The 26,203-nt window shown below is 45.9% G+C and overlaps 1 protein-coding gene across 5 annotated transcripts in view; it reads left to right on the top strand.

Moving 5' to 3' along the window:
* The window catches only part of LOC109911439 (neuropilin-2-like), a 100,927-nt gene that overhangs the window by 50,753 nt on the left and 23,971 nt on the right, over nucleotides 1-26,203 (top strand). For all 5 annotated transcript variants that reach the window (XM_048598634.1, XM_048598633.1, XM_048598635.1 and 2 more), the window contains 7 exons: nucleotides 5,367-5,511; nucleotides 7,678-8,036; nucleotides 11,518-11,662; nucleotides 17,598-17,714; nucleotides 22,505-22,666; nucleotides 24,272-24,534; nucleotides 24,663-24,759. In XM_048598634.1, coding sequence (XP_048454591.1) covers nucleotides 5,367-5,511; nucleotides 7,678-8,036; nucleotides 11,518-11,662; nucleotides 17,598-17,714; nucleotides 22,505-22,666; nucleotides 24,272-24,534; nucleotides 24,663-24,759 — 1,288 coding nt within the window. The remainder of the gene's footprint in view (nucleotides 1-5,366; nucleotides 5,512-7,677; nucleotides 8,037-11,517; nucleotides 11,663-17,597; nucleotides 17,715-22,504; nucleotides 22,667-24,271; nucleotides 24,535-24,662; nucleotides 24,760-26,203) is intronic.

Raw genomic sequence — 26,203 nt, 5'->3', positions numbered from 1 at the left:
TTTCGGGCCTAGACCCTTCATCAGAAAAGGAGGGAATGGCAGGGAATGATCCTTTTCTGATGAAGGGTCTAGGCCCGAAACGTCAGCCTTTCTGCTCCTATGATGCTGCTTGGCCTGCTGTGTTCATCCAGCCCTGCACCTTGTTGTCTCGGATTCTCCAGCATCTGCAGTTCCTACTATCTCTGACAGAGATAGTACAGATGCTGCTGGTTCGACAGAATGTTCCCAAGAGTCTAGTTGGTGGTGGTGTCGTCTGGGCCTGACGTGTCCTGACAGATGGTTCCATACCCCTTCCCGTGAATGCAGCTGGTCTCTCAAGACTCTGTGAACCCGGTGTGACAACAGTGGGTTGCCAACTCCAGATGGGTGTACTTCTGGAGGACTTTTCACTTGACCTCCCACCTCAAAGTGCCTCCCTCTGTCTGTCTCTCTCTCTCCCTTACCCCTGCACCCACCCAATGCTGCTCCGATTGGATTATATGCTCCAGTTCACCCCTTACCATAACTAACTGGAAACATGGTTAGGAACATCGGAACAGGAGGCAGCCACAAAAAAAATGGACAGGCACTGCGATGCTTGATAGTACTGACATCCAAATACAGTACAGTAGGCCCCTATTCCCTCAATCATTAACATTTTGCTTTGTAAGACTTGAAGGTAATGAAAAATGTATTTCATAGACCCTATGATTTATCTCCTGGATTTTTCCTCATGACAGCAACCAGGCCATTCATCTTTAATTCCTGGCAACTCCATGACAATCCTGGAAGAGTTGCCAAGTGTTAGCCTTACAAAATGCCTGCCGTGTTTACTTACTTTTTACTGCAATCCCCTCAAGAAGCACTTGAGAGAGCATGTCCAAAGTGTCCTGTAAATATTAATGTTTCCTTTTGTTCACGTCGGAATGTTTGGTTTGGGGCCCAGCGTCTTCTCCAAGTCGCTAACATTTCTCAGCCCAGAGGGAAAAATCAGTCATAAAAATTAAGTAATATTTGGAAACAAACATACTTGTCCTCCATTTTGAAGGATACAGGACAAATTGGACCAGCATATGTCTTTTGTTTCGTTCCTTCTGGGAAGCCTTGAAAGAAATCAATTCTTTATGATCAGTGGGCACAAACCAATTTGAACTGAATTAGGTGGGACACAATTGGAAGAGAGAGATCCAGAGGTTGCTAAGGAAATTGAGCGAAAATTAAATTGGATTGAGACGTCTGTGAGTTCCGGTTGGTGGTCTGTGGGTGGGGAGGTTGTGATCTTTCACTTTGTGAAAAACAAAGACGTCTTTTTAGGAATAAGATCTGTACACAATGAACTGAAACATGACTTTGAACCTGACGACAAAGAAAGAATCAGGCCAGGTGCCAAGTCAGCTTTCTGGCGCGTGACTTGTGATGTTTTATGAAAGTAAACTGGGGCAGCAAGGGACCTTCTGTGCATGAGGCCGGAAGGTTTCCTTCAGGACACAGTTTTCGCTGACACCTCTTGGCTGTAGCAGGTGCTCTTGAAAAATAGGTCCCTGTGGAAAATGTAATCCTTCCATGCAATGGAGCCAATTTAATAGCATATATGCTGTATAAAACAGGCCTGGGATAGACAAGCAGGAGAGAGGCATTGAAATATTATGTGATTTAGCAGGATTGACATCGTTGAATCATCATTTGCAAATGCTCACCCTGCAGATTTTAAATTCAGAAGTGCAAACAGAATATAAGTACATTGTCCAAACTTGAAATATTCAGCCCTGCTCTTCACCCTTCCATGGCTCACAATAGGATCATACCATAGTGTTCAATGAATTGAGGTCTGGATAATGAGATCAAGCCCTTTGAATAGGATTTCAGTTGCTAAGATTGTCCCTTTCAAATTGGACTCCAGATGGAGTGATCAACTTGCCAAGCCCTGACAAGTGGGACTTCCATTGTAATACACGTCTCAGTGTTGATTGGAACCGCTGCTGGACATCCACCTTCTCTCTTTAGGTAGACTTCCCTGTGGTGACTCCATACCCCATCCCATCACACCCCAATCTATTTAAATTCTTAATTGACTACCACGTTCTTCTGAGATACTAATGGAGTTTAGACTCGAATGGCACCAGAAACCAAACACCCAGCACAGAAACAATCGAAGGTAGAAGAGTTAGAACATAGAACAGTACAGCACAGTACAGGCCCCTACGGCCCACGATGTTGTGCCGACCTATTATCCTACTCTAAGGTCAAACTACCCTGCATACCCTACATTTTACTATCATCCATGTGCCTATCCAAGAGTCGCTTAAATGTCCCCAATATATCTGAATCCACTACCACTGCTGGCAGCTCATTCCACGCACCCACCACTCTCTGTGTAAGGAACCTACCTCTGACAATTCCCCATACCTTCCTCCAATCACCTTAAAATTATGCCCCCTCGTAATAGTCATTTCCACCCTGGGAAAAAGTCTTTGGCTATCCACTCTATCTATGCCTCTCATCATCTTGTACACCTCTATCAAGTCACCTCTCATCCTTCTTTGCTCCAATGAAAAAAGCCCTAGCTCCCTCAATCTTTCCTCATAAGACCTGCCCTCCAATCCCGGTAGCATCCTGGTAAATTTCCTTTGCACTCTCTCTAAAGCTTCCTCATCCTTCCTATAATGAGGCGACCAGAACTGAACACAATATTCCAAATGTGGTCTAATCCGGGTTTTGTAGAGCTGCAGCATAACCTCATGGCTCTTAAACTCAATTTCCCTGCCAATGAAAGCCAACAGACCATATGCTTTCTTTACAACCCTATCAACTTGGGTGGCAACATTGAGGGATCTATGGACGTGGACCCCAAATCCCTCTGTTCCTCCACACTGCCGAGAATCCTGCCATTAACCGTGTATTCTGCATTCAAATCTGACCTTCCAAAATGAATCACTTCACACTTTTCTGGGTTGAATTCCATCTGCTACCTCTTTGCCCAGCTCTGCATCCTGTCAATGTCACGTTGCAACCTACAATGGCCCTCCACACTATCCACAACTCCACCAACCTTCGTGTCATCGGCAAACTCACTAACCCCCCCTTCCACTTCCTCATCCAAGTCATTTATAAAGATCACAAAGAGCAGAGGCCCCAGAACAGATCCCTGCGGAACACCACAGGTCACCGAGCTCCAGGCTGAATACTTTCCATCTACTACCACCCTCTCTCTTCTATTGGACAGCCAATTCTGTGTCCAGACAGCCAGATTTCCCTGGATCCCATGCCTCCTTACTTTCTGAATGAGCCTACGATGGGGTTCTCCGGAAGCTTTTGGAGTGGGGGGGGGGGGGGTGGGGGGGGGGGGTTGAATTGGGGGGAGTGGGTAAAAAACAGGCAAAAGACAAGGAACTGAACAAGGCTGTGGGGCACAGAGAGCAAACACACACACACACACACACACACACACACACACACACACACACACTCAATGGAAAATTCCAGAATGTCAACTTCTGGTTACAGTTTAAACAGAAAAGAAGCCAGTAAATCTCCTCACACTGAAACCACGCTGCCTGGGTAACTGTAGCCTGTTCCAGCTTGAAAAAGACTAATGTTCCACCAGATTTCCTCGAATTCTTTTCATCCCAGAGGTACTGTGTTGGAAAGGTTAAGAGTTGTAAGTAAAATTCATCAGTTCCAGCAGCACTCAAATGCATAATTAGCCCATTTATATTCGCCTTGTCTGCACAGATTCAGTCTAAATTAACTTCTCCTTCAAAGCAGAATGGGTTTTATTTTTACTTTAACACTTGTACCACAGGCTGCAATTTCCTCGCTTCTCCCTTACCGTCGTCAGCCGCAGCAGCCGAAATGAGACTTGAGCTAACCATCTCACCAAATACTGCTGCTTTGACATTCAGGAGGGGAGTTGGTGATGTGTCCAATGGAGTTTAATAATTAGCACTGGATTTTCAGATTGCTGCTCACAAGTTAACCACTCTCCCAGCCCCAAACAAGTGCCACCCCAAAGCCCTAGTTTTCACATGGGGCAGGGGAAGCTGGGGGGCGGGTAAAATTGCCACTCTGGCCCGGCTTGACCTCTCACCTTTCTCCTCCCCCTCCCTGGTGAACTAGCCCTGATTGGTATCGAACCGCCTTCGTCCAAACTTTTCAGAAGTTGAACTGTTCCTTGCCCAACGTGACAAGAGAGGTCCCTCTTGGAGGGTTGGGAATCGGGCCTTCATGACTTTTCCCGAAGCTTAGCCTGTTGTCTCCTCATATATATATGCACTGGCAACAGTGGACAGATAGACAAACAGACACACATATATAGAGGAGATAGTAAGAACTGCCGATGCTCGAGTCTGAGATAACACACTGTAGAGCTGGAGGAACACAGCAGGCCTGGCAGCATCAGAGAAGCAGAATATAGAGGCATGCACACAGACACAGACAATACGGTACACACAGATGAGACCTTAGAGACACGCACACAGAGAAATAGATTAAAATATAACAGCCCAGATTTTACAGTCAGTGTGAATCAGAGAATTCCATCAAGGTGGAGACCCACACTATCCCTCTAACCCTGCATTAACCCATATCCCTGGGCACTGCAGGCCAGTCCACCCTGCATATCTTTGGACTGTGGGAGGAAACCAGAGCACCCAGAGGAAACCCACACAGACATGGGGAGAATGTGCAAACTCCACATAGACAGTCGCCTGAGGGTGGAATCAAACCCAGGTCCCTGATGCTGTGAGGCAGCAGTGCTAACCACTGAGCCACCATGCCAACCCAAGGTTGGCTGATAACTGGGTCAGCAGGCATCCTGCAGAACAGTTGGCAGGAATTAGGGTGGACCCTTGCTGCTATTGGGTGTCTGCTCCAGCACAGCGCCCATTGCAGGTAATCTGTATGAACAGCAAGGGCACGAGCCAAGCTCTTTATCCTCATCTGTTCAGGTTGGAGAATCCTCACTGAAAACATGTAGAGTTTAAACCAGGAAGCATAAAGCAAGAAATATAAATCAAGTTTCAATCAGGTACAGAAAGTGAAATAAGCGATTCAAAGAGAGAGAAGAAAAGAAGTGGGATAAAAATGTTATAGAGCAAAGGAAAGTTGTCCAAGTGTCAACAGCTGGAGAATATGAAATCATTCCATAAACTCGCTTATGTCAATGTTTTCTTTAATTTACCTGTTACCAATTGGGTATGGAGTGCTCCTGAATAGAATGTGAAAGATCAGGTCCTGATCACTTTCCATTGGTTACCTTTGTCTTCATACATTGATTCTCTCTCTTTGAGTAGCAGCAGCGCACTTTGCAATGGGAGAGGAGTTGAGACGCAGGTCCAGAGGAGTCGGGGTCCATGTAACTTGTACTGACGCCCTCTTTCCTTCTCTAGTTGTTTCCAGCCAACACGGATGGTAACGAGGTGGTCCTGAACACACTGACCCCGCCCGTCGTGGCTCGCTTTGTTCGCATCCGGCCTCAGAATTGGAAAAATGGAATTTCAATGCGTTTCGAGCTCTACGGCTGCCAGATTACAAGTAGGTCTCCATCTCCTGTCCGAACCTCCAATCATCTCTACACACCCCCACCCCCTCACTTTTACATTCCTAACAACTCGTGAATGGCCTTCATGGTTTTTGTTAGCTCATCGCCGAATGAAAGGTGAATGTGCAAGGGCATGTTTGTGCATCAGTCGAGATAGTGAAGAAGCCATGGTTTTACACTAGCCCTCTCCTATTTCACCGCCCTCTTCCAAATATGTCGACCCACTTCCGGAGATTCTGGCATTGTACCTCAGCTGGTCCACTGCCAGGCTGAGACGAGGAAGATCTCAATCTGTGAAAGGCCTCGCAGACAAACCCAAGCCTGGCTCTCACTTGGTGTCCACACTTGAGATACGTTCATGGCAGGGACTCTGACTGAGAAAGAAGGAACTTGCATTATTTTTAACATGGGAAAGGAAGAAAGTACAAGGTTCTTAATCCAAGCGTAATTAAGCAAGATTTGTCACTGAGCTACAGAAAGAGATATTAGGATAGGTAATCATAAGTTTGGCAGCATGTGTAATAGCAGCAGGACTAGGCCATTAGGGCTTCTTCTCCATTCATGATTGGTGTTCTATCTCAATGGCATTTTCCCATATCTCTCATTGTCCTTATTATCTAGAACTCCTTATCAATCTCTGTCTCAATGACTTAGTGTCCACAATCCTCTAGGGTAGAGAATTCGACGAACTTCTGAGTGAAGAATTCCTCCTCATCTCAGTCCCAAATGACCTGGCCCTTTGCCTGAAACTGTGTCCCAGATTCTAGGTCCACTCCAGTCTGGGCAAATATCCTTCCTGTATTGAGCCTACTGAGCCCTCTGAGAATTTTGTATGTCTCAAGAAGCTCTAAGGAGGATGAAGAGGTGCAGAGAGCCAGAAAAATACTGGAGGGTACATTCTCTTCATGTAGCCATGTTTATCAATGGTTGGCTTGGCCATCATTTATTGCCCAACCCTGAGTGCCCTTGAGAAAGGTTGGGGTGAAACATTACCTTGAATCGCTGCAGCCCATCATAGCAGATTCTTTTCGTACAACTGAGAGGTTTCGTTAGGCTACAGCGGGACCTGGATGTCCTTGATGAATCACATAAAGTTCGGACGCAGGTACAGCAAGTGCAAGGAAAATGGAGCGTTGTTGTTTATTCCAGTGGGAACGGACTATAAAAGTAAGGAGGTTTACCTGCCATGGTGCAGGGCATTGGTGAGATCACATCCAGAGTCCTGTATACAGTTGAGGCCTCCTTATTTCCTAAAAGATGTAATAACTTTAAAAGCAGTTATGAGAAGGTTCACTCGAGTCACTGCTGGGGTGAGGGCTTATCTTATGGTGAATGGTTAGGCCTATAACCATTGGAGTTTTGAAAAATGAGAAGCGCTTGCATTGAAACATTGGATAGACTGGATACGTAGAAGATTTTTACTGTTGAAGGGAAGACTACGGTAAGAGGACATTGTTTAAGAACAAAAGCCCTCTTCCAATTACAACAGTGTCTCAAAGTGTCTTAGAGTGTGGAGCTGTCCTCTCTGGAAGGTGACGCAGGCTGTGTCTTTAAACTTATTCAAAGCTCAGTTCGACTTTTGATCAACACGGGAGTCAAGGGCAATGGGGAGCAGACAGGAAACCACAACGAGATAAACCACGATCTTAATGAATGATGAAGCAGAAGGGCCAAATTGCCTAATTACTGCTCTGACGTCCTCTGTTCCTACTTCAGAGGGAAGTCACCCCTGTTTTCTCTGAATCTGGAATTGCGGTAACACCAGGTCAAGAAAGGACAACAGTTTTCCTTCTCTGAAGGACATTAGTGACAATCCATTGGTTTCATGACCTCTGTTACTGATTTGAAGTCCTACCTGAGGAATCACCTACCAGTCCAGTAACATAACCACTTTGCTACTGGTAGGTAGTCACAGAACTCAAGACCAAGTGGATTGAAGGCATGGGCCAGTAAAGTCAGAATGAAAGCAATTGTTCAAGAGGCCAGAGCATACAGATCTTGCAGTGTTATAGGGTTGATATGTAGGTAAGGAATATTAGAAGCGAATAAGAGTTGTAGATTGGTTGAAGTGGCCTGTTTAGCCAACGCAGAGCACATCATCTGTCGAGTTCTGCCGCAGACTGTCCATTGCCACACACTGACTCTGTCTCTTTTAACAGATGCACCGTGCTCCGATATGCTGGGAATGCTGTCCGGACTCATCCCCGACTCCCAGATCACGGCCTCCTCCACCGGGGACTATCACTGGTCACCGGGCAGTGCCCGGCTCGTCGCCAGCCGATCGGGCTGGTACCCACGGCAGCCTCACCCTCCGCCCGGCACGGAGTGGCTTCAGGTGGCCCTGCCCACTCCAAAGGCCGTCAGTGCCATCATCATCCAGGGGGCACGTGGAGCATCGGTCGTGGATGGTGGCACAGGAGGGGAGAACAAGGCTTTTGTACGGAAGTTTAAATTGGCGTACAGCATGAACGGAGCCAACTGGACGTTTGTGAAGGAATCTGGAGGATCACGGCATAAGGTGGGGCCCTCGATTTCTTTTTGCAAAGTGTTTGTGCGTGATAAGGTCGACTACGTGCGTACTAAAGGTACCCACAAGTCGCAGTCAGAATAGAGGTGGCTAGATCATTCCCCCATCAAACGGAGCTGGAACTCCTGAATGAAACTTATTTGACACGTAGACTCGTTATGCAACTATCCTTCCCCCCATTACCGCGTTCAATAATCCTGCTATTAACAGGACACTTTGCCTGTGGCTTCAGTTATAAGTTCTCTTTGCTGTCATTCAGGGAAAGTCAGAAGTCACACGACACCAGGTTATAGTCCAACAGGTTTATTTGAAATCAGAAGCTTTTGGAGCGCGGTCCCTACCTGATGAAGGGGCCCTGCTCCGAAAGCTTGTGTTTTCAAATAAACTTGTTGGACTATAACCTGGTGTCCTGTGACTTCTGACCTTATCCACCCCAGTCCAATGCTGGCACCTCCACATTATATCAGAGGTAGTAGGAACTGCAGATGCTGGAAAATCTGAGACAACAAGGTGCAGAGCTGGATGAACACAGCAGGCCAAGCAGCATCATAGGAGCAGGAAGTCTGACGTTTGGGGCTAGACCCTTCATCAGAAAATGTTGTTCAGAGAGGCTCTTTAAGTAGTTCTGAGCAAGGGTCACTGGACTTGAAACGCTAACTCTGCTCTCTCTCCACAGATGGCTGCCAGACCCGCTGAGATTTTTCCAGCAATTTCTGTTCTTGTTTCTGATTTCCAGCATCCGCAGTGGGTTTTTCTCTCTAAAGTAGACTCCTTTTGCTGCACCGTAGACTCTCCAAAGTCCTGTCATAAAAACCCCACCCTCTCTCTCAACTCATTGGTGGATACTGGGTTTGTCAACACTTTGTTTTCAAAAAAAGACGATTGCAATCACCTGTACTCTCCTGAAAGCAGGAACACGCTGGGATGAGGGAAGTTAGGGAAGGTGAGAGGAGAGGAGAGCTAGTTTTGAGGACACCACCTGTATTCCAACAGCCTTGCCTGATGTGCGGGTCTTCTAAATGTTGAGATTTAGTGGACGCTTGGACTACTGCGAGTTGTCACATCTAAGTACCGTCGTCAACAACCCCACTCACGTACAAAGTCAATGCAAAGATTCGACAGTGGGCACTTTATTTCGTCCAGACTGTTCAGCCCTGCTAGGTTAAATTAATTGAATGAATTTCGCGCAATCTGAACGCTAAGTGGGAAAGTGGCTTGGAATCTTCACCTGCGCAATCTGCCTCCTTTCTGGTAATAGAAACGATATGCCAGGTTTTGTAACCTGTGTGCGGGGAAAAGGGTCAGTGACAGCTGTCCCTGGCATCTCGAACTGTATTGTTGAGTGTTCATGCCTGTACCGTTAAGCACTAAAGTGGGCTCTCTGGATCCTGAAGGATGTTGAGGCCTTAAGAGAGGGCATAGAGAAAGTTTACCGGAATGGTAATACACAAAATAAAAGTGGAAACTTGCCACGTCTTCCAGGCTCAGTGTGTACCTGTCTATCTTAAGGAGGCAGCGTTGCGGAGCAGGCTCGAAGGGCCAGACGGCCTACTCCTGCTCCTAGTTCTTATGTTCGTATAGAGATCCCATCACAGACTGCGATAAATTGTCCCTGGCAGTTTGGGGTTTTCTTCCCTCACTGATATTGACTGCAGTAGAACTGATGCCGATTGAGAACGTAAACCGCTGTTGGTGACCGACAAGCAGTCAGGAACAGTCGGGTCTGTGCAGATTGTGCGCAGCCGTTCCTGGAGTGCTGTGCCTGGATGAGCAGTGGAAGCGGATCCCCAGTATTGATCATTGCAAGGCAATGGGGCAGGAATGGAACTTTTGAGTCTTTCAGAGAGCTAGCAGTGGCTGGGTGGGCCAAATGGCCTTCTTTTGCACTATTTCATGTTCCCCCTTGTGTGACTGTGAGGAGCAAGACTCCGAGACAAGAAGGGAACAACAGAGGAGAAAAGGAGAGGGAGAAAAAAATCCAAGTACTCTTTATGTATTAGGAAACATATTTTCTCATTATCAGAGACGGGGAGAAACAAAAACATATTGCCAGTGGAGCTTTTTTCTTCAGCAATTAACAATTCATTGCATTTGTTTTCAGTTGACTTAATTTACAACTTCTAGCTCAGGGCGACGTGACAAATGAAATATTCAGAGCAGTTTGTAACATTTGCATTTCCACCACATGCCAAAACGAAAACAAGAGAAGATAGAGCATCTTGTGTGTCTACAGCCTCTCTCGTGTTCTCAACCGCTGTTGTAAGGTGTGAAGGATAGCAGCCAGCGTGCGCACAGCAAGATCGCACAAACAGACCCGCGATAATGACCAGACATATTCCATTTTTTATTTTACTGATGATAGTTGAGGGGATAGGTGTTAGCTGGAACACCAGAGAGAAAAGCCCGCTCCACCCGTTCATTCTCCTTGGCCGACCATTATCCGCTCCTTTTCTGTTCAACTGTCCTTCTTCTTTGGACTCCATCTCCACCTATCATTTTACTCCTTACCCACCCTCCCCCAAATCTACCTCCTGTGCAAAACAAAAATAACCAAGCTTTTCCCAGCCATCATCAGTTTTGAGGAAGGGTCACCGGACCCGAAACATTAACTCGTGATTTCTCTCCACAGATACTGCCAGGCCCACTGAGCCTTTCCAGCAATTTTCCGCTTTTGGTTCTGACCTCCAGCATCCGGCAGTTCTTCCGGTTTTTATCCCGCCCCCACGATTTGTTCCAGACTGGCGTTCCCGTGCTGCGCTAAGGTGTGCGTTTTGGCTGGGACCGTCTCTTCTGTGAGACCTCAGCCCCCACTCACCCTCTTGGGTGCATCTTAAAAACGCCATGCCTTCATTTTGAGCGGGTATCAGCTCCCCAGAGGTAATATCACTGAGCTAATAATCCGTAGCCAACACCCCACACACACACTAAATTCTCTGGAGACATCGGTTCAAATCCCACTCTGGCAGCAGGTGAAATTTGAATTTGTTTTTCCTTTTGAAAAAGGCCAATCTGATGACAACCGTTGTCAATTGTTGTAAAAGTCTATTGGATTCACTAATGTCCTGTTGAAAAGGAAATCTGGTCTGACCTACATGTGACTCCAGACCCACACAATGTGGTTATCTCCTCGGGGTGAGTAATAAATGCTGGACAGGCCGGTGAAGCCCACATCTCCTGAGCAAATAAAATAAAAGACTGGAATTTATTACTAAAACAGATTATGTCGACCTCTGTTTTACTGTTCCTGTGGGAGCTTGCATTGTGCAAATTGGCTGCATTGCTTCCTACTTTACAACAGAGACTACACTGCTCTGGCGGAGGAAGTTATTAAAGAAATGCAAGTCTTTCTTTAGTTCCAGTTAAAGGATTTAAATTACTTCAGTGGAGAAATCCATTTGTAGTTGCTGAGACAGATACCTATGGTGGTTCTTTGGTCAGTTTTATTCAATCTGCCTCTCTGCATCATCCTCAGATGTTTGAAGGGAACAACAACTACGACACTCCTGAGATTCGCCGATTTGATCCTGTTCCTGCACGCTTTGTCCGAGTGTATCCAGAGAGATGGACCCCCGCTGGAATTGGGATGCGCTTTGAACTGCAGGGCTGTGATTTAATGGGTAGGTGTATTTCCAAACCTGTCATTTGTGTGTGTGTGTGTGTATGTGTGAGAGGAGTGTCTGTGTGTATGTTTCTGTGTGTGTGTGTTGATGTCTGTGTGTGTGTGTCTATATGTGGATGTGTGTGGTATGTCTGTGTGTGTGTGTCTATGTGTGTGTGTCAGTTTGTGTGTGCGCGTGTGTTTGTGTGTGTGTGTCTGTATGTATATGCCTGTGTGCACGCGCATGTGTGTCTGTACGTGTGTATGTATGTGTGTCTGTACGTGTCTGTGTGTGTGTGTATGTGTGTCTGTCTGTCTGTGTACAACGTCTATGCCTCATCTGTCTACACCAAGGCAATGAATCGTTGTGATTTTCTAGTGGAGTAGCACAGCCAAGATCAGTGACCTGATCTTTAGCCCCAGATTCCGTTTCGCAGCTTTGATAGATTTCATCTTTGTGAGGTCTTGATTGATATCAGTCATGCATTCACAAACTTTCACTGACATTCATGTATTCTGACTCATTCATAGACTTGTTTACATTCAGTCTCACCCACTCACGTCAATATTTTCACAATACACAAACTTCAGGCCCACAATCTCATATGCTCACTACAGTATTCTGAATCAAGTCATACCCATTCATTCCAGTGCTCAAACTAACACACAATCTCCGCACGATCGCACTCGGCCTGAGATCCGCACTTACGCGCTACCGCATTCGGTGACCCATTTGCTCACTCCACTCTCAGTCTATCCAGAATGACAACACTGCACACAGAAAATGCTCAGAACTTATCAGGCCAGACAACTTCCCGAAGTAGAGCTGCTGCTGAGTACTTCCAGCATCTTCTGGCTTTTGTTTTAGAAAAGATATCTGGCTTCGGTGCCAACTTTGCATTTGTGTAGCACCTTCAGTGTAGCGAAACACCACGAGGCGTTTCGCAGGAGTGTTTCCAAAACAAGCTCGATGCCAAGCCACGCAAGGTGGTCTCTGAATGCCCAACCCATGCTTGATCAAAGAGCTACAGCTTAAGCAAATGTCTGGCGGGGGAGGTGGAGATGGAAAGGCCTTAGTTGCTGGTTGATTCACTGGTGCCTCCATGTGTGACCCCACATACATGCACACGCACACATGCAATAGTTCGGCCACACTCACGCCAAGAAATGTTGCGGAAAAATACTTCAAGTTGTTAAATGATCCTGAACAAATAACCCAGATGCGGAGCTTAGCTTTTTGATAAATGTAGAGACATCTCAAAAGGATTGTGTGAAATTAATCTCTTGACAGTCGTACGGCGGAGATGGACTCGCAGAGCGAGAGCGTGTCCCGGACTCTGCAATTTGTGTTTGCAGTTCGGCTGCTCCCTTCTGAATTGGTAATTGTGATTTTCCTCTTCTCGAAATAAAGGCAGGTTATGCCTGGGAGCTGTTCGCCAGATGTTTGGGAGGCGTGGGCAAGGGCTTACTGAAACCACATCTCAAATGCTCAGCCTCTTTAGATGCCGATGCAGGGAGTTGTCAAGCAAGAGGGTCTGTTCACAATCAACGTTGGAGGGGCAAAGTTGGATAGTTCGCGAACCGACCTCTCTCACTGCTGTCCCCTGCCGCTACAGCCTGCTAAATGAAGGAATATCATGACACGGCAAGATTCCCCACAAGGACACCGCACTGGGGAGGGATCTCATTCATTTGTTTACCGGGACGTCACAAGGCACCACACTCAATGCAGGGCGGCCTTGTGGTCTCGTTCAATTAGCGTTCAGCGTGAAAGGCCCAGACATATGCTGATGATTACACTGCCCAATGCCATCTGAGCTGACGGGGGAGACTCGCAATGATAGCTCGCCAGATCCTGGAATAATCTCTCCCTATTTTTCTTTACTTTCGCTCTCTCGTTCGCTCATATCTGCCGGCCTCCTCTCCCGTCCCTGCTACCTTACCCCCAATCCACCCCCACACCATAGTCACGATTCCTTTGATAATGAGCAAAGTATAGCTCTCCAGCCTCCTCCTATTCATGCTGATTAAGACACGGATGACAAACTATGCGGTGGAAAAATATCTCGCTGGCTTTTTGTTCTCTCTATAATCATGATTCGACCTAAACTGAGACTTTCCTCTCTTCTCTACAAAGATGCACTGATAAAAATATAATAACAGATTGCCAAGAATGCTACCGGAACAGAGAGTGCAATTATCCCGAAGGGCGGAAAAGGCTGGAGCTCTCTTCTCCGATGCAAGGCTGTTGATGACTAGACAGAGCTCTTCAAAATTTTGAAAGGGTTGGATTGGTTAGAGTTGGAGAAGATCTTTCTGTTTATGGAGGAGACCAGAAAGAGGCTCACAATATAGCGTGGCTGGTTGGAGAATGAGACGGAAAATCTCGCAACCTTTGAAAAGTACTCGGACGCACGCTTGAAACATCATAACATTCAATGCAACGGGCCTGGTCTGGGTAAAGTGGGACTGGTATATATTTTTGGCAGCACAGACTTGACAGACTAAAGATTCGCTTCTGTAGCGTATGATTCGACGAATATGCAATCTACTGCCGCAGGAGAACACCCTAAATTGCCCGTAGTGTTCAGGGATGTGGAGATTAGGTGGGTAGGGTAATAGGGGGATGGGTCGGTGTGGACTTGTTGGGCCGAAGGGCCTGTTTCCACACTGTCAGGATTCTGTGAGCTTCTACTAATATGGAAACCATTCCACAGGGAGTTGAATTTGAAGCTAGATGACCACGTGAAGGAGATGGGAATAGGGGGATTTGCAAATGAGAGAGGGGTCAGTGCGCATGTGGGGTATAGACCCTGACAAGGGCCTGTTGAGCTGCTCCTGACTTGTAATTCCACATATTTCCTCGCTCTGAAGTCCCCTGTTGGTGCCAGTTACTGACAATGCGGCTGTGATGTGATACATGACATGCTATCTTCCAACGCACTCGACGACACATTGTCTCCTCGTCTCTACTTCTTGCTGATGGCGGGGGGGGGGGGGGGGGGGGTGGTAGAAACGAGCGTCCATGGGATTTAAAGAAAAGGCCAGCGTTTGCAGGATCTTTCGGAACCTCCGACATCCCAAACCACGTTACAGACAAGAGGGTGATTTGTGCCCTGCACTCATTGTTACAGTTTGGGAGCTGTTGCCAATTGTCCTGTTGGGATGCAATGCCTTTGACTCCCCAAATTCAAACTGATGGTCTGCAGAATAGAACATGACAGCTTAAGCTGTAAATTTCAGCACAGCTTCTCAGAGCTCTGCAAGCCAACCGGAAACTGGAGAAAAGTAAAGCTCTCAATGTCATTTAATCATTTTGTTTTAATTAATCTATGAGTCAGGACCTTGACTATTTACAATGGATGCTGTCAATCAGCTTGAAGCAGAACCTGGGCTCTAGCAGTATATTGCGGGGCTATGTTTTGGTTAAAATATGGGAACTTAATTGGCGTCAACAGCTTCACAGACTGTTGGACAAAGAGCCATTCTTTATGTTCCTTCAAGGCAATATTCTCACTGCTCAGAACAATGTACAATTTACAATTTGACTTCATATTTTATTTTTTGTAAATTAAGGAGGAGGTTTAGTTTTGTTTTTTGAGTATCCCTGTGGTTTGGTGGTGGGAAGTCTGGAGGTTCCTAATGGTCAGATACATTTTGATGAGTCTTCAAACCCTTAAGGTGAATCATGCTTCTGCTTAGTGACAGGGGTATAATGACATAAGAAAAAGGCAGAATAATCCAAAAGGTCAGTCAGTTTGTGTGTGGTGTATGCCAGAGAGTGAAGGATTGTAGAGATATTGGATTGAGTGAATTCATGTAGTTCCTCTTAAAGTTAATGTCATTGTGATTTTAGTCTGCAGTTTGATTTAGGCGTCCTGGGAGAGACACTAGCTGAAGGGAGAACTTATCTGGTGACTGCACAGAAATTTTCTGAAATGAAACTGGTAGCAGCTATACCAGTCTGAATCTGAGCAAAGAGCCTTAGTGCAGAGATACTGGTAACTCTTCACTGAAGTTTGGATGTTTGCTGAGATGAAAGAAGTAGTGTGAATTTGATATCTGTTGATCTCTCTTTTTCTGATATCTGTAATGAAATCTTTGCAACCTTCATTTATCTCGTATAATGTAATTTCTATTTTTCTGGCTTAATAATTGGCTTTACACTTTGCGTTAAAAGTACAGAGGCAGACTCGTGTGAATGCTGTTAGCAACTGACCTCCATGGTTCTGAAAAACAAAACGAAGTTAAGATCTGACAAGTCAGGTTTCATTCTAAGATCTGGTGTTAGCATAGGCTGGGATCATAAGACTCACCCCTTTCAAAACTGTGCAGCAACCCAAAACGTTTCATAGACAATTGAGTACTTTTTGATGCATAACAGAGACAGTAGAGCAACCAGTTTGTGCTCAGTAAGATCCCACAGATGAGATAGGGTCAGATAATCTGTGGTAGTGATGTTGGTTGAGGGATGAATATTGGCCAGGATATCAATGACGAACTCTCCTGGTTTTGGTACTGTGATTTGGAATCTTTCACACCTGCCTGAAAAGGTTAGCATATGCCTCACTTTGCTGGCTCACCTCCTGAAACTGCAGCAATCCCTCAGTACTGCATTGAAGCATCATCCTGGATTATGTGCTGTTTCAATCAGCTAGTGCTTTCTGCTTTCTGTCCCATTACTTTATTAGGAGGTGTAATGTGTGTTACTGAACCCAGATCAATTGGATCAGATATTCTGGGAAACTGGCAGGAGATTGCTTTTAGTGGTGATTTAAAGCAAAGCCTTTGAGGAATTTTAAAAAGCTATTGTGATCAAGAAATGATTTGTTGCAGTCAAGTTTTGGAAGTGTGCCAAGTTGGAGCAAGAAAGAAAGCAATTCATTCATTTTTATAATAACGTTGTTCCAAAATAGAACAGTAAACATTATCCAGAATGCTAACTGATCTTTTTATTTTGTCTTCCCTTCATGTCTTGAAGTAGAGATTCAGGCCAGACATCATTTTTTAAAGCTATATTCTTTTTTGCAGGGCTCGTTGTGTTTTAAATTGGTCGCAGATTTTGTGTGTGTGTGTGTGTGTGTGTGTATGTGTGTGTGTGTGTGTGTGTGTGTGTGTGTATATGGAATAATTGCCTCCTAATAACATTTACAATTATGAAGATCTATTTTCATAACTGGCAAATTTGTATGGAGCAGATTTGCACTAATCTCGCCCAGTTGCAAAGGGAAGATAATTTGTCAATCTGTCAGGGAGTAGTTTATAATGTAATTAATTTTAAGATCCAAGCAAGGTTTATGTAAAATGCATTTGCAGAAAGGTTAATCAAAATGAGAAATCCTGGACTGAGCTGACAGGCACTGATGCATTGAAGTACATATTCCTCCAATTACATAGTCTCCACCAGTGCTACCACCCTCTGAGATCTCTCCTGCACATCTACTTCCGTAGCCCCAACATTCATTGGTGTATCTTAAAGTGCCTAGGCCCCAAAGTTCTAGACTTCCTTCCCAAAACCACTGTTTTCTACAGCTCTGTCCTCCGTTAAGAAAGTCCATAAGACCTACCACTTTGACCAGGTTTTTTGCCTGTCCTGACAGCTTACGTTCGGTCTCAAACTTTGTCGGATAACACTCTAGCGAAATGGCTTGAGGCACCCTGTTACATCAAAGGTGCCACAGAAACACAAGTCGGTGTGGAATTGCAGACTGGCTGAGCAGCTGCCTTCCTGGTCATTCACTTCACCTTGTGCCCATGCTTATCCAATCTTCAGCAAAAAATAATTCACTGGTTGTGAACTGCCCCGAGGACATGACAAGCCTTGATGAAGCTGCAATTTCTAACCCTCTTCTCTAGCACATGATGTCTCACCAGGCTTTGCAGACTGAAACGTGATATAATATTGAAGTGCCAACTTTGTCTGCAACCTCACCTGAACTGCTTTGTTCTTCCAGCAACCACCACATCTGTTGCTACCGTTGTCTCCACACAGTGGGTTGGAGAGAATGCCACAGAGGCTCCGTGTGCCAGTGAGGATGACCCATCCTGCATGGCCAACCCTCATATAATTGGTAAGTTCAGTGCTTCCACGAACATTGCGGCAGCAATATAACCGCTCTCCATCATTTATTACAAATTTAATGATTTTCAACCATTCTCGGAAGAAGCAAGTATAAAAAAAAGGAAATAAGTCGAGGGATGTGTTGAATTGTTTCTTTCTTTGCTGCAATCTACAGAAGCAAGTTTTTTTTTGTCAGGTTTGAGCAGGACAATAATGCGGAGAAACACTGGATAGATAACACAGAGAAACACTGGCCAGAACTGAGTGAAGCACTGGGCTGTAATTGAGAGAAACATGAGCAGGAGTCAAGAGAAACATCGGTCACTGATCCAGAGAAACACTGGGACAATAATCCAAAATAGGATACGTGCAGTCCTGGTCACTCTGCTATAGGAAGGATATTATTTAATTCAAGAGCCTTCAAAAAAGAGTTACCAGGATGTTGCCAGGGAATGGAGGGTTTGAGTTATAAGGAGAGGCTGGATAAGCTGGGACTTTTTACACTGGAGTGTAGGAGGTTGAGGGGTGACCTTATCGAGGTTTACAAAATCATGAGGGGTATAGATAAGGCAAATAGCAAGAAGTTATTTCCTTAAAGTGGGGGAGTTCAAAGCGTGGGGGCATATTTGTAAGGTGAGAGGAGAAAGATATAAAAAAGACACGAGGGGCAACTTTTTTACACAGAGTGTGGTTTGGTGTGTGGAATGAACTGCCAGACGAAGTGGTAGATGCAGATTTAAAAGACATTTGTAAAGTACAAGAATTGGAAAGATTTAGAGGGATATCGGCCAAATGCAGGCAGGGACTAGTTTGGTTTGGGAACACATTTGACATGGACTGGTTGGACTGAAGGGTCTGTTTCCATGCTGTGTGACTTTATTACTCTATGACTCTATAACAGCAGACTGCGTCTTCACTGATGAAGAACAGAAAAGAATTGTACATTTAGTGAGCAGTTCGATATGCTTGATCAATTAAAAATAAATCCAAAAATAGGCTGTCAGTGGTAAAGGTACAATAGTTGCACTCCCTCATTACTGAGAGACAACAGGTGATGGTTTAACCTGAGGGTCACCATGCGTCAGGTGAGGGCAGATGTTGAGAAGGAGAGTCCTTTGTGGTAACGTAAGCCAGTGCAGGAAGGGGACGCAGGCTGTTGGCCTCCCTCTTCATTGCAAGCTGACCAACCAGCCAACTGAGCTAACCACCCCTCTTGTGCATGGTACTGCATGTTTTCCTGTACATGTTCCATCACAAGCAAGTCTTGGGTTTGAACATTGGTTGTCAGAGCTAGAGATGCCCTCCACCATTGCAAAGCTGTCGGCTCGTCTCCTTCGAGGCATTTTATTTCCCTCTGTGCCAACTCCATCTCGCCACTTCCTCACCTTGTTGCTGACTAGATGAGACCACCCCCAGCTCAGGATTGCTCAAATCCAGCATCTCTTACCTCCATGCCCATTCTGTCCCCAACTTCTTGGTGACAGCAGTGAGATTTTCCACAGTCTCTCTTGTCTTTGTTCACACAGTCCATTATGTACCTTTATCGTCTCCCTTTTCACAGTCTTCTTTTCCACTGATCATTGATTTCTTCTTCCCACTCTCTCTTTTTTCCCCTCTCATACAGAAAGTATTTTATTGGCTTGGCATGCAGTGCATAATCTCAGGTCCTGTTTTTTCTTTAAATTAAGACCTGTACCTGAGATTTCAGATAACTATTGATCATTGACTGCACATTTAAGTCAAATCATAAAATTACAAGAAAAGTATTTGCAAATAGGCAGACATTGCACGTTCTATAGCTATTAAGAAAAGAATATACATTGACTGAATGGATGCATTTAAACTTTTAAAAAATCATTTTCAAACTGATCTCTTTTAAAGTTTTAACCACTAAGAGATTATATTTGCCTTCTTAAGTATCTTTGCAAAATTTTGTACTTGATTAGGGGAGTCTATCCACTGAAAAGTTTGATCTTAAGACATTTGCTGAGCACACAATTCTATGTGACAAGGTCTAATTCTTCCCCATTTTATTGAGGAATTAATCATCAAACTATGAGAAGTTAATCGGTGAGGAAGGGTTGGTTATTATAGACTGTTGTTTTGTGTGTGGACAACTGCTTGCAAGTTTGCTGTCACAGCTAATTGTGAGGCAATTATTTTCGTAATCCTGGCTATTTGGTTCTGAGAGAGCAGGATGTGGCCACAGCTATTGCATAGGCACTCCCACTGCAAAGAAAGTCCATAAAAGTGGAGAGTGTGAGCCTGGGACTAAGATACTTTGTTAGATCGGTAGATGGAGCTTTAAATCTCCAGTTGGCTGCTTTTCTACCTGACCTGTGAATGCTTCAAATATACACTGGAGGCCAAACCAATGCCTCCAAGGTGAGCTGTCTCCCTATATGACAGATTGACTCAGCCAGGAAGGGACCTGTTAGATCCAATTTTGTGATCCCCGAAGGAAATCCTGGGTGGTCACAGGGTGCGGGTGTGTACCAAGGTGGCCTGGTTAGAAAGCCTGTGTAGTCCTTTACTATTTCACCCATCTCCCCCTGCCACTTCCATTCCAATTCATGCCCCCCCATCCCACCTTTCTCCATTCCAATTCATGCCACACCCACACCACCACTGCCACCCATAACTCCAATGTTACCTCCAAAGCCACTCACCCTGCATCCACATGGGCAGATCCCAGGGGCCATGGTGTGATTGGAAAAAAAGTACTTGTCATAATCTAGCACAGTTCTCACTACTACAGACTTATTAGTGAAAAAAAAACCCTCCTATTTATGTCAACCATTCAAAGCTTTTAAATCTCCTTACTAAAATAAACTCATCTCTATTCGGACCTGACATCAAAAGCAGCTGCTTTTTTAATGCCTTGTTAAATTTTCAATCAAACTGTGAACCAAGAATGTCCCGTGCGATAGTGATAGCATTTGAAACTCAGCCAAGCATTTGTAATGGCAATAATAATAATCGCCCGTGTGGAATTATCAACCCAGAACACTTTTGAAACTGAACAGCTAGATAGCAGAGATAGTAGGAACTGCAGATGCTGGAGAATCTGAGACAACAAGGTGCAGAGCTGGATGAACACAGCAGGCCAAGCAGCATCATAGGAGCAGAATGGCTGACGTTTTGGGCCTAGACCCTTCATGCTTGGCCTGCTGTGTTCATCCAGCTCTGCACCTTGTTGTCTCAGCTATACAGCAATGTGGTTCCTAACTCTCACAGATGGTCTGTCAACCCTATCAGTCTATAAGATGCCTTTTTTACTCTCATTTCAGCCTATTTTTTCAAAAATATTTAGGATTGAGCTATTTAATAGAGTTCAACCGCTGACATTTATACAGATATTAGCCACCCTTCAAAGTGCTTCAATTCATGACCCCAGTGTTATAGGAATAACTGGAATGAGTACATTTGAACTCAGCACTAAGTTCCAACAGCCCTGGTCAGTTCAAGTTTCCCCTCTGTGTGAGTCCATTCCCCTGCAACAAAAATTAAAATTGGATCTGTCAGAAATGAGGACAGATCTTCGAAATCCAGATGCTGATTCCCACACATGCCCCCACTGCCATTTTTAAAGGCTCACAAATTCTTCCTGACTCCCCGAAATTCTGGCGCACCGGGCACACAGATTTTGTGAAAATTGCTCTGTGTATGGAAGTGAATGTCACATAGATGTGTGCAGAACGTCTGTCACACAAACATGCCATTCAGTCCCATTGGTTTGTGCAAATGTTTATGCTCCACTGAGTCTCCTCATCTCGCCTTATCATAATGACCTTTAACATGTCTCTCGTATTTATCTCCCTTCTCGTTAAATACACACTGATGCTCGTCACCTTCTCGAGTCATACAACACAAAAACAGACCCTTCGGTCCAACCAGTCCATGCTGACCTCGAACCCAACCTAAACTAATCCCACCTGTCAGCATTTGGCTCATATCACTCCAAACCTTTCCTGTTCATGCACTTATCCAAATGCCTTTTAAACATTGTAACTGTACCTGCATCCACCACTTCCTCTGGAAGTTTATTCCACACATGAACCACTCTCTGGGTAAAAAAAAAGTCACCCCTCATGGCCTTTTTAAATCTTTCTCCTCTCACCTTAAAAATATCCCCTCTAGCTTTGAACCAGAGGCCGCCCACCCCCCTCCCCCCAACCAGGGAAAAAACCCTTGCTTCTCACCTTATCTAAGGCCCTCATGATTTTATAAATCTCTATTAAGGTCACCTTTCAACCTCCTACACTCCATTGAAAAAGTGCCAGCCTATCCAGCCTCTCCTTATAACTGAAACCCTCCATTCCCGACAACATCGTGCTAAATCTTTTCTGAACCCTCTCCAGCCTAATAATATCCTTCCTAGAACAGAGTGACCAAAAATGGACACAGTACTCCAGAAGAGGCCTCACCAATGTCCTGTACAACTTCAACATAATGTCCCACTCCTGTACTCAAAGGTCTGAGCAATGAAGGCAAGCATACTAAATGCCTTCTTAACCACCCAATGTATATGTGACGCAAACTTCAAAGATTTATGTACCTGAACCCCTAGGTCTCTCTGTTCTACAACACTACCCAAGGCCCTACTACCTTGTTGTACACTTTGGGTGTTGGTGTGACAGAGGGGTGAAGCCTTATGGCATCTTGGTTTCAATAAGATTGTCTGCCACCGACGTCTCGCTTATCTGACAGCAATGTGAGGGGAGAAGAGGGGGACAGAAAGGAAGTAGAATGAACGACTGAACATGTCTCCTCTCGGGAAATTTGTTCCTGGCTTTCTAGAAATCCAGTCCGGCATCGAAGGCTTCAACTGCAGTTTCGGGGACTCGCGTGACAACGAACTCTGTGGATGGACGCACGACCCATCGGCTGCGTTTAAGTGGACGGTCCATTCTGGGAGCTCCAAGTTCGAAGATGTTGGGCTGAACCAGGACCACAGTACAGGTCAGCCAACACAGCGTGATGTTAAACCCTGGCACTGGCGACCTCCCCCTGCAGTTCCAGTCTCCCCCCTGTAGGAGGCACAGCTCACTGACTCCAGTTTGCTCAGTTTTCCGTTTGTGGACGCCGGTTCTGCCGGCCTCTGTTACCCTCCGACCTTACGTTGTTGAAGTGAGCGATGATTAAAAATGGACTGGAAGTCTGCCTGAATTATCGCTCCCAAGTCCAGCGGGACTGAGGCCAAACTTACCCGACTCAGCCATAGGCTAACAAGTTGAATCTGAGGCCATCTCATTGACTCATCAAAACTATTGTGCCCCTCCAATTCTGGGCTCTGACGGCTGTGGACTCAGATTGGCAGCTGTGGCATTAGCAGTCCAGGCCTGAAATTCTGGAATTCCCTCCCCGATCCTCTCTGCCTCCTTTAACGCCCGACTTAAAAAAAACTTACCTCCTTGACTAAGCTTCTGGGTCACCTGCCCTAACCCCTCTTTATGTTGCTCGGTGTCAAAACTTCCTTCGATTACACTCCCACAAAGTGTCTTGGTATGTCTTGGGTGGCACAGTGCGCTCAGTGGTTAGCACTGCTGCCTCACACTGCCAGGGACTTGGGTCTGATTCCACCCTTGGGCGACTATCTGTGTGGAGTTTGTACATTCTCCCCGTGTCTGTGTAGGTTTCCTCTGGGTGCTCTGGTTTCGTCCCACAGTCCAAAGATGTGCAGGTGAGGTGGATTGGCAGTGCTAAATTGCCCATAGCGTCCAGGCTAGGTGGATTAGCCATGGGAAATGCAGGGTTACGGAGATATGGTGGGATGCTCTTCAGAGAGCTGGCATGAACCCAATGGGCCGAATGGCCTTTTCCCACACTGTAGGAAGTCTACAATGATGATCTTACAATGCAGAAGGCGCCACATGACTGGAAGTTATCTTGCGCCTTGAGCAATTTTTTTTATCTTTATAATAGTGATACTTACCCTTTTAGAGACAGCTGGGGCTCAAACCACAAGGTGTGAATATCTACCATATCCCACACTCCAAGCTGACATCGGGTGGGGAAGGTATGAAGCAAAGGTTAGGGACCTGTACACATAGTTTTACAAATCAGACAGCCATTGCCTGCAGGGGCCGATAGCTTTTTCAGTAATGATACCGAGCAGCTCCTGACACCACAGGGAGCACAGGAGGAAGAACCTAAATAAAGATTTGTTTAATATGTATGCAAAATACACACACGAATGCGAAGAGCATAAAACTATATCACACAAAATGTGCAAGTGAGGCTCTTTGGCGGTCATACAGTCTCCAAAGTACGGCGCCATGATGATGGGTGAGCTGGGTCGTGCCTGAGTGGGCGGGGCAGTTACAGGCATGTGACTAAAAGCTCCAGAAATATGTCCAATCAGAGTTGGCATCCCCTCGGACAAATGGCTCACCCCACTGGTGTGTTTTCTCTCATCTGATTGGTTGACTCAACTTGGCTTGATGTTTCTGGAGGCTTAAGAGAGGAGGGAGAGAGAGAGCACTGGGTCCAAGTGACATTGATCGGACTCAACCCCGGATAGAGCGTCTATTCGCAGGAACCCTTTATGTCTGTCCATTTTTTTAGGCAAACAGAATTACCTGCACATTGAAGCCACCAAGATCGCTGAAGGACAGCGTGCCAGGCTGCTTAGTCCCATGGTGCCACCCATCAACAGCCACCGTTGCATGGTGTTCTGGTACCGGATGCGTGGTGCCAATGTTGGTACCTTACGGGTGCTGCTGAGGAAGAAGACCAACGATGTGATGCTGTGGTCACTGAGGGGAGATCAGGGGGACAAGTGGAAAGAGGGCAAGATCATCCTTCCAGGATACAACGTTGATTATCAGGTAACTCGCTGCCTACGTTGCAGCTGCAGAGCAACAGCGGTTCCTTTTTGCTTGCAGACTGGGCGTTTTCCTCTCTCTCTCTCTCTCTCTCTGATGTGGCCTTCTCCTGTCTCTCCCTCTGTGCCTAGGTCATAATCGAAGGCATCGCAGGAATTGATGTGAGTGAGGACCTGGCGGTTGATGATATCGCCATAGCGTCGCACATGTCTCTTGACCAATGTATACGTAAGTACCAAGCCCTTGCTGTGAGGTGTTTGGTGGAATGAGATGTGCAGTTAGGTTGAAGCGAAGCCGAGAAAATGTTTGCAAGATTCAAAGAGTATGAGATGCAAGCTAACTTGTTCCTCCACTCGTGGCGGGGTTGGGGGGAGGGGTGGGGGGCGGCGGGGGCGTTGTGTATGAACTAGGTCCAACACATTCTTCTTTACGCTCCCTGTCCTTGCACCAGCTTTCGGAGATTATTCCCTGGAGCTCGGCACCATCAAATCAAATGGCCAGCTGTCTCACACATCGTCTTTTGTCTTCCCTTCATCTCCATGCGATGGTGATCATGTGTGATCTTTGGGGAGAGGGTGACGTAGCAGTGCAGAACTCTGGGTGGCGCTGGGTTGACCTGAATGGCATTAGATGTGTGCAAGCCAGAGAATAGATTGCAGGGACTCCTACATGGGATGGCATGGTGGCTCAGTGGTTAGCACTGCTGCCTCACAGCACCAGGGACCTGGATTTGATTCCACTCCTCAGGCAACTGTCTGTGTGGAGTTTGCATATCCTCCCCGTATCTGCGTGGGCTTCCTGCCACAGCTGAGGTGGATTGGTCGTGGGGATAGGGTGGAATGAGATTCAGTGCAGGCTGGATGGGCCAAATGGCCTCTTTCCACAGTGAAGGGATTCTACAAGTGCCTCTCCATGCCACATATGATCCTGACTTGAGCCATATTGCCATTTTTTTTCACTGTGACTGCGGAAAATGCCCTACTTATTTTTTTTTGGCATTACAGGTGTATCTCCAACTGCCCACACCCCATAAACACACCCCTACCCGTGGACCCTGAGTGGTTCAAACTACCTTCAGTTAGGGACAGGCAATAAATACAGGCCTATCCGACAATTAACACAACTTGCGAGCAAATCAGGAAAATCTGTTCAGTCGGTATTTCACAGTAAAAAAGAGAGAGTGACTTCAGGACATCTGAAGAACTCCACATTTATTAAAATGGGTTTGTGTAAATTCACAGGTCTATGTTGTAAGAAACAGACCGGTCCTTCAGACACTGCAAGATCCCAGAAAGAGCGTAATGACCACATGGTCCATTTTTTGTATTGATATTAGTTGAAGGGTGAAGATTGTCAGGGAAATTGGTTGATGACTCCCTCAACTCTGACCCTCTGACAGTGCAGCACTCCCTCAGTACTGACCCTCTGACAGTGCAGCGCTCCCTCAGCACTGACCCCCTCACAGTGCAGCGCTCCTTCAATACTGACTCTCTGATAGTGCAGCACTCCCTCAGTACTGACCCTCTGACAGTGCAGCGCTCCTTCAATACTGACCCTCTGACAGTGCAGCAGTCCCTCAGTACTGACCCACTGATAGTGCAGCACTTCCTCAGTACTGACCCACCGACAGTGCAGCGCTCCCTCAGTACTGACCCTCTGACAGTGCAGCGCT

Source organism: Rhincodon typus, chromosome 7 (assembly GCF_021869965.1).
Source record: "Rhincodon typus isolate 14 chromosome 7, sRhiTyp1.1, whole genome shotgun sequence".
NCBI classification, from domain to species: domain Eukaryota; kingdom Metazoa; phylum Chordata; class Chondrichthyes; order Orectolobiformes; family Rhincodontidae; genus Rhincodon; species Rhincodon typus.
Note: the sequence above shows the minus strand (reverse complement) of the source record. Positions and strands in the feature narration are given on the sequence as shown.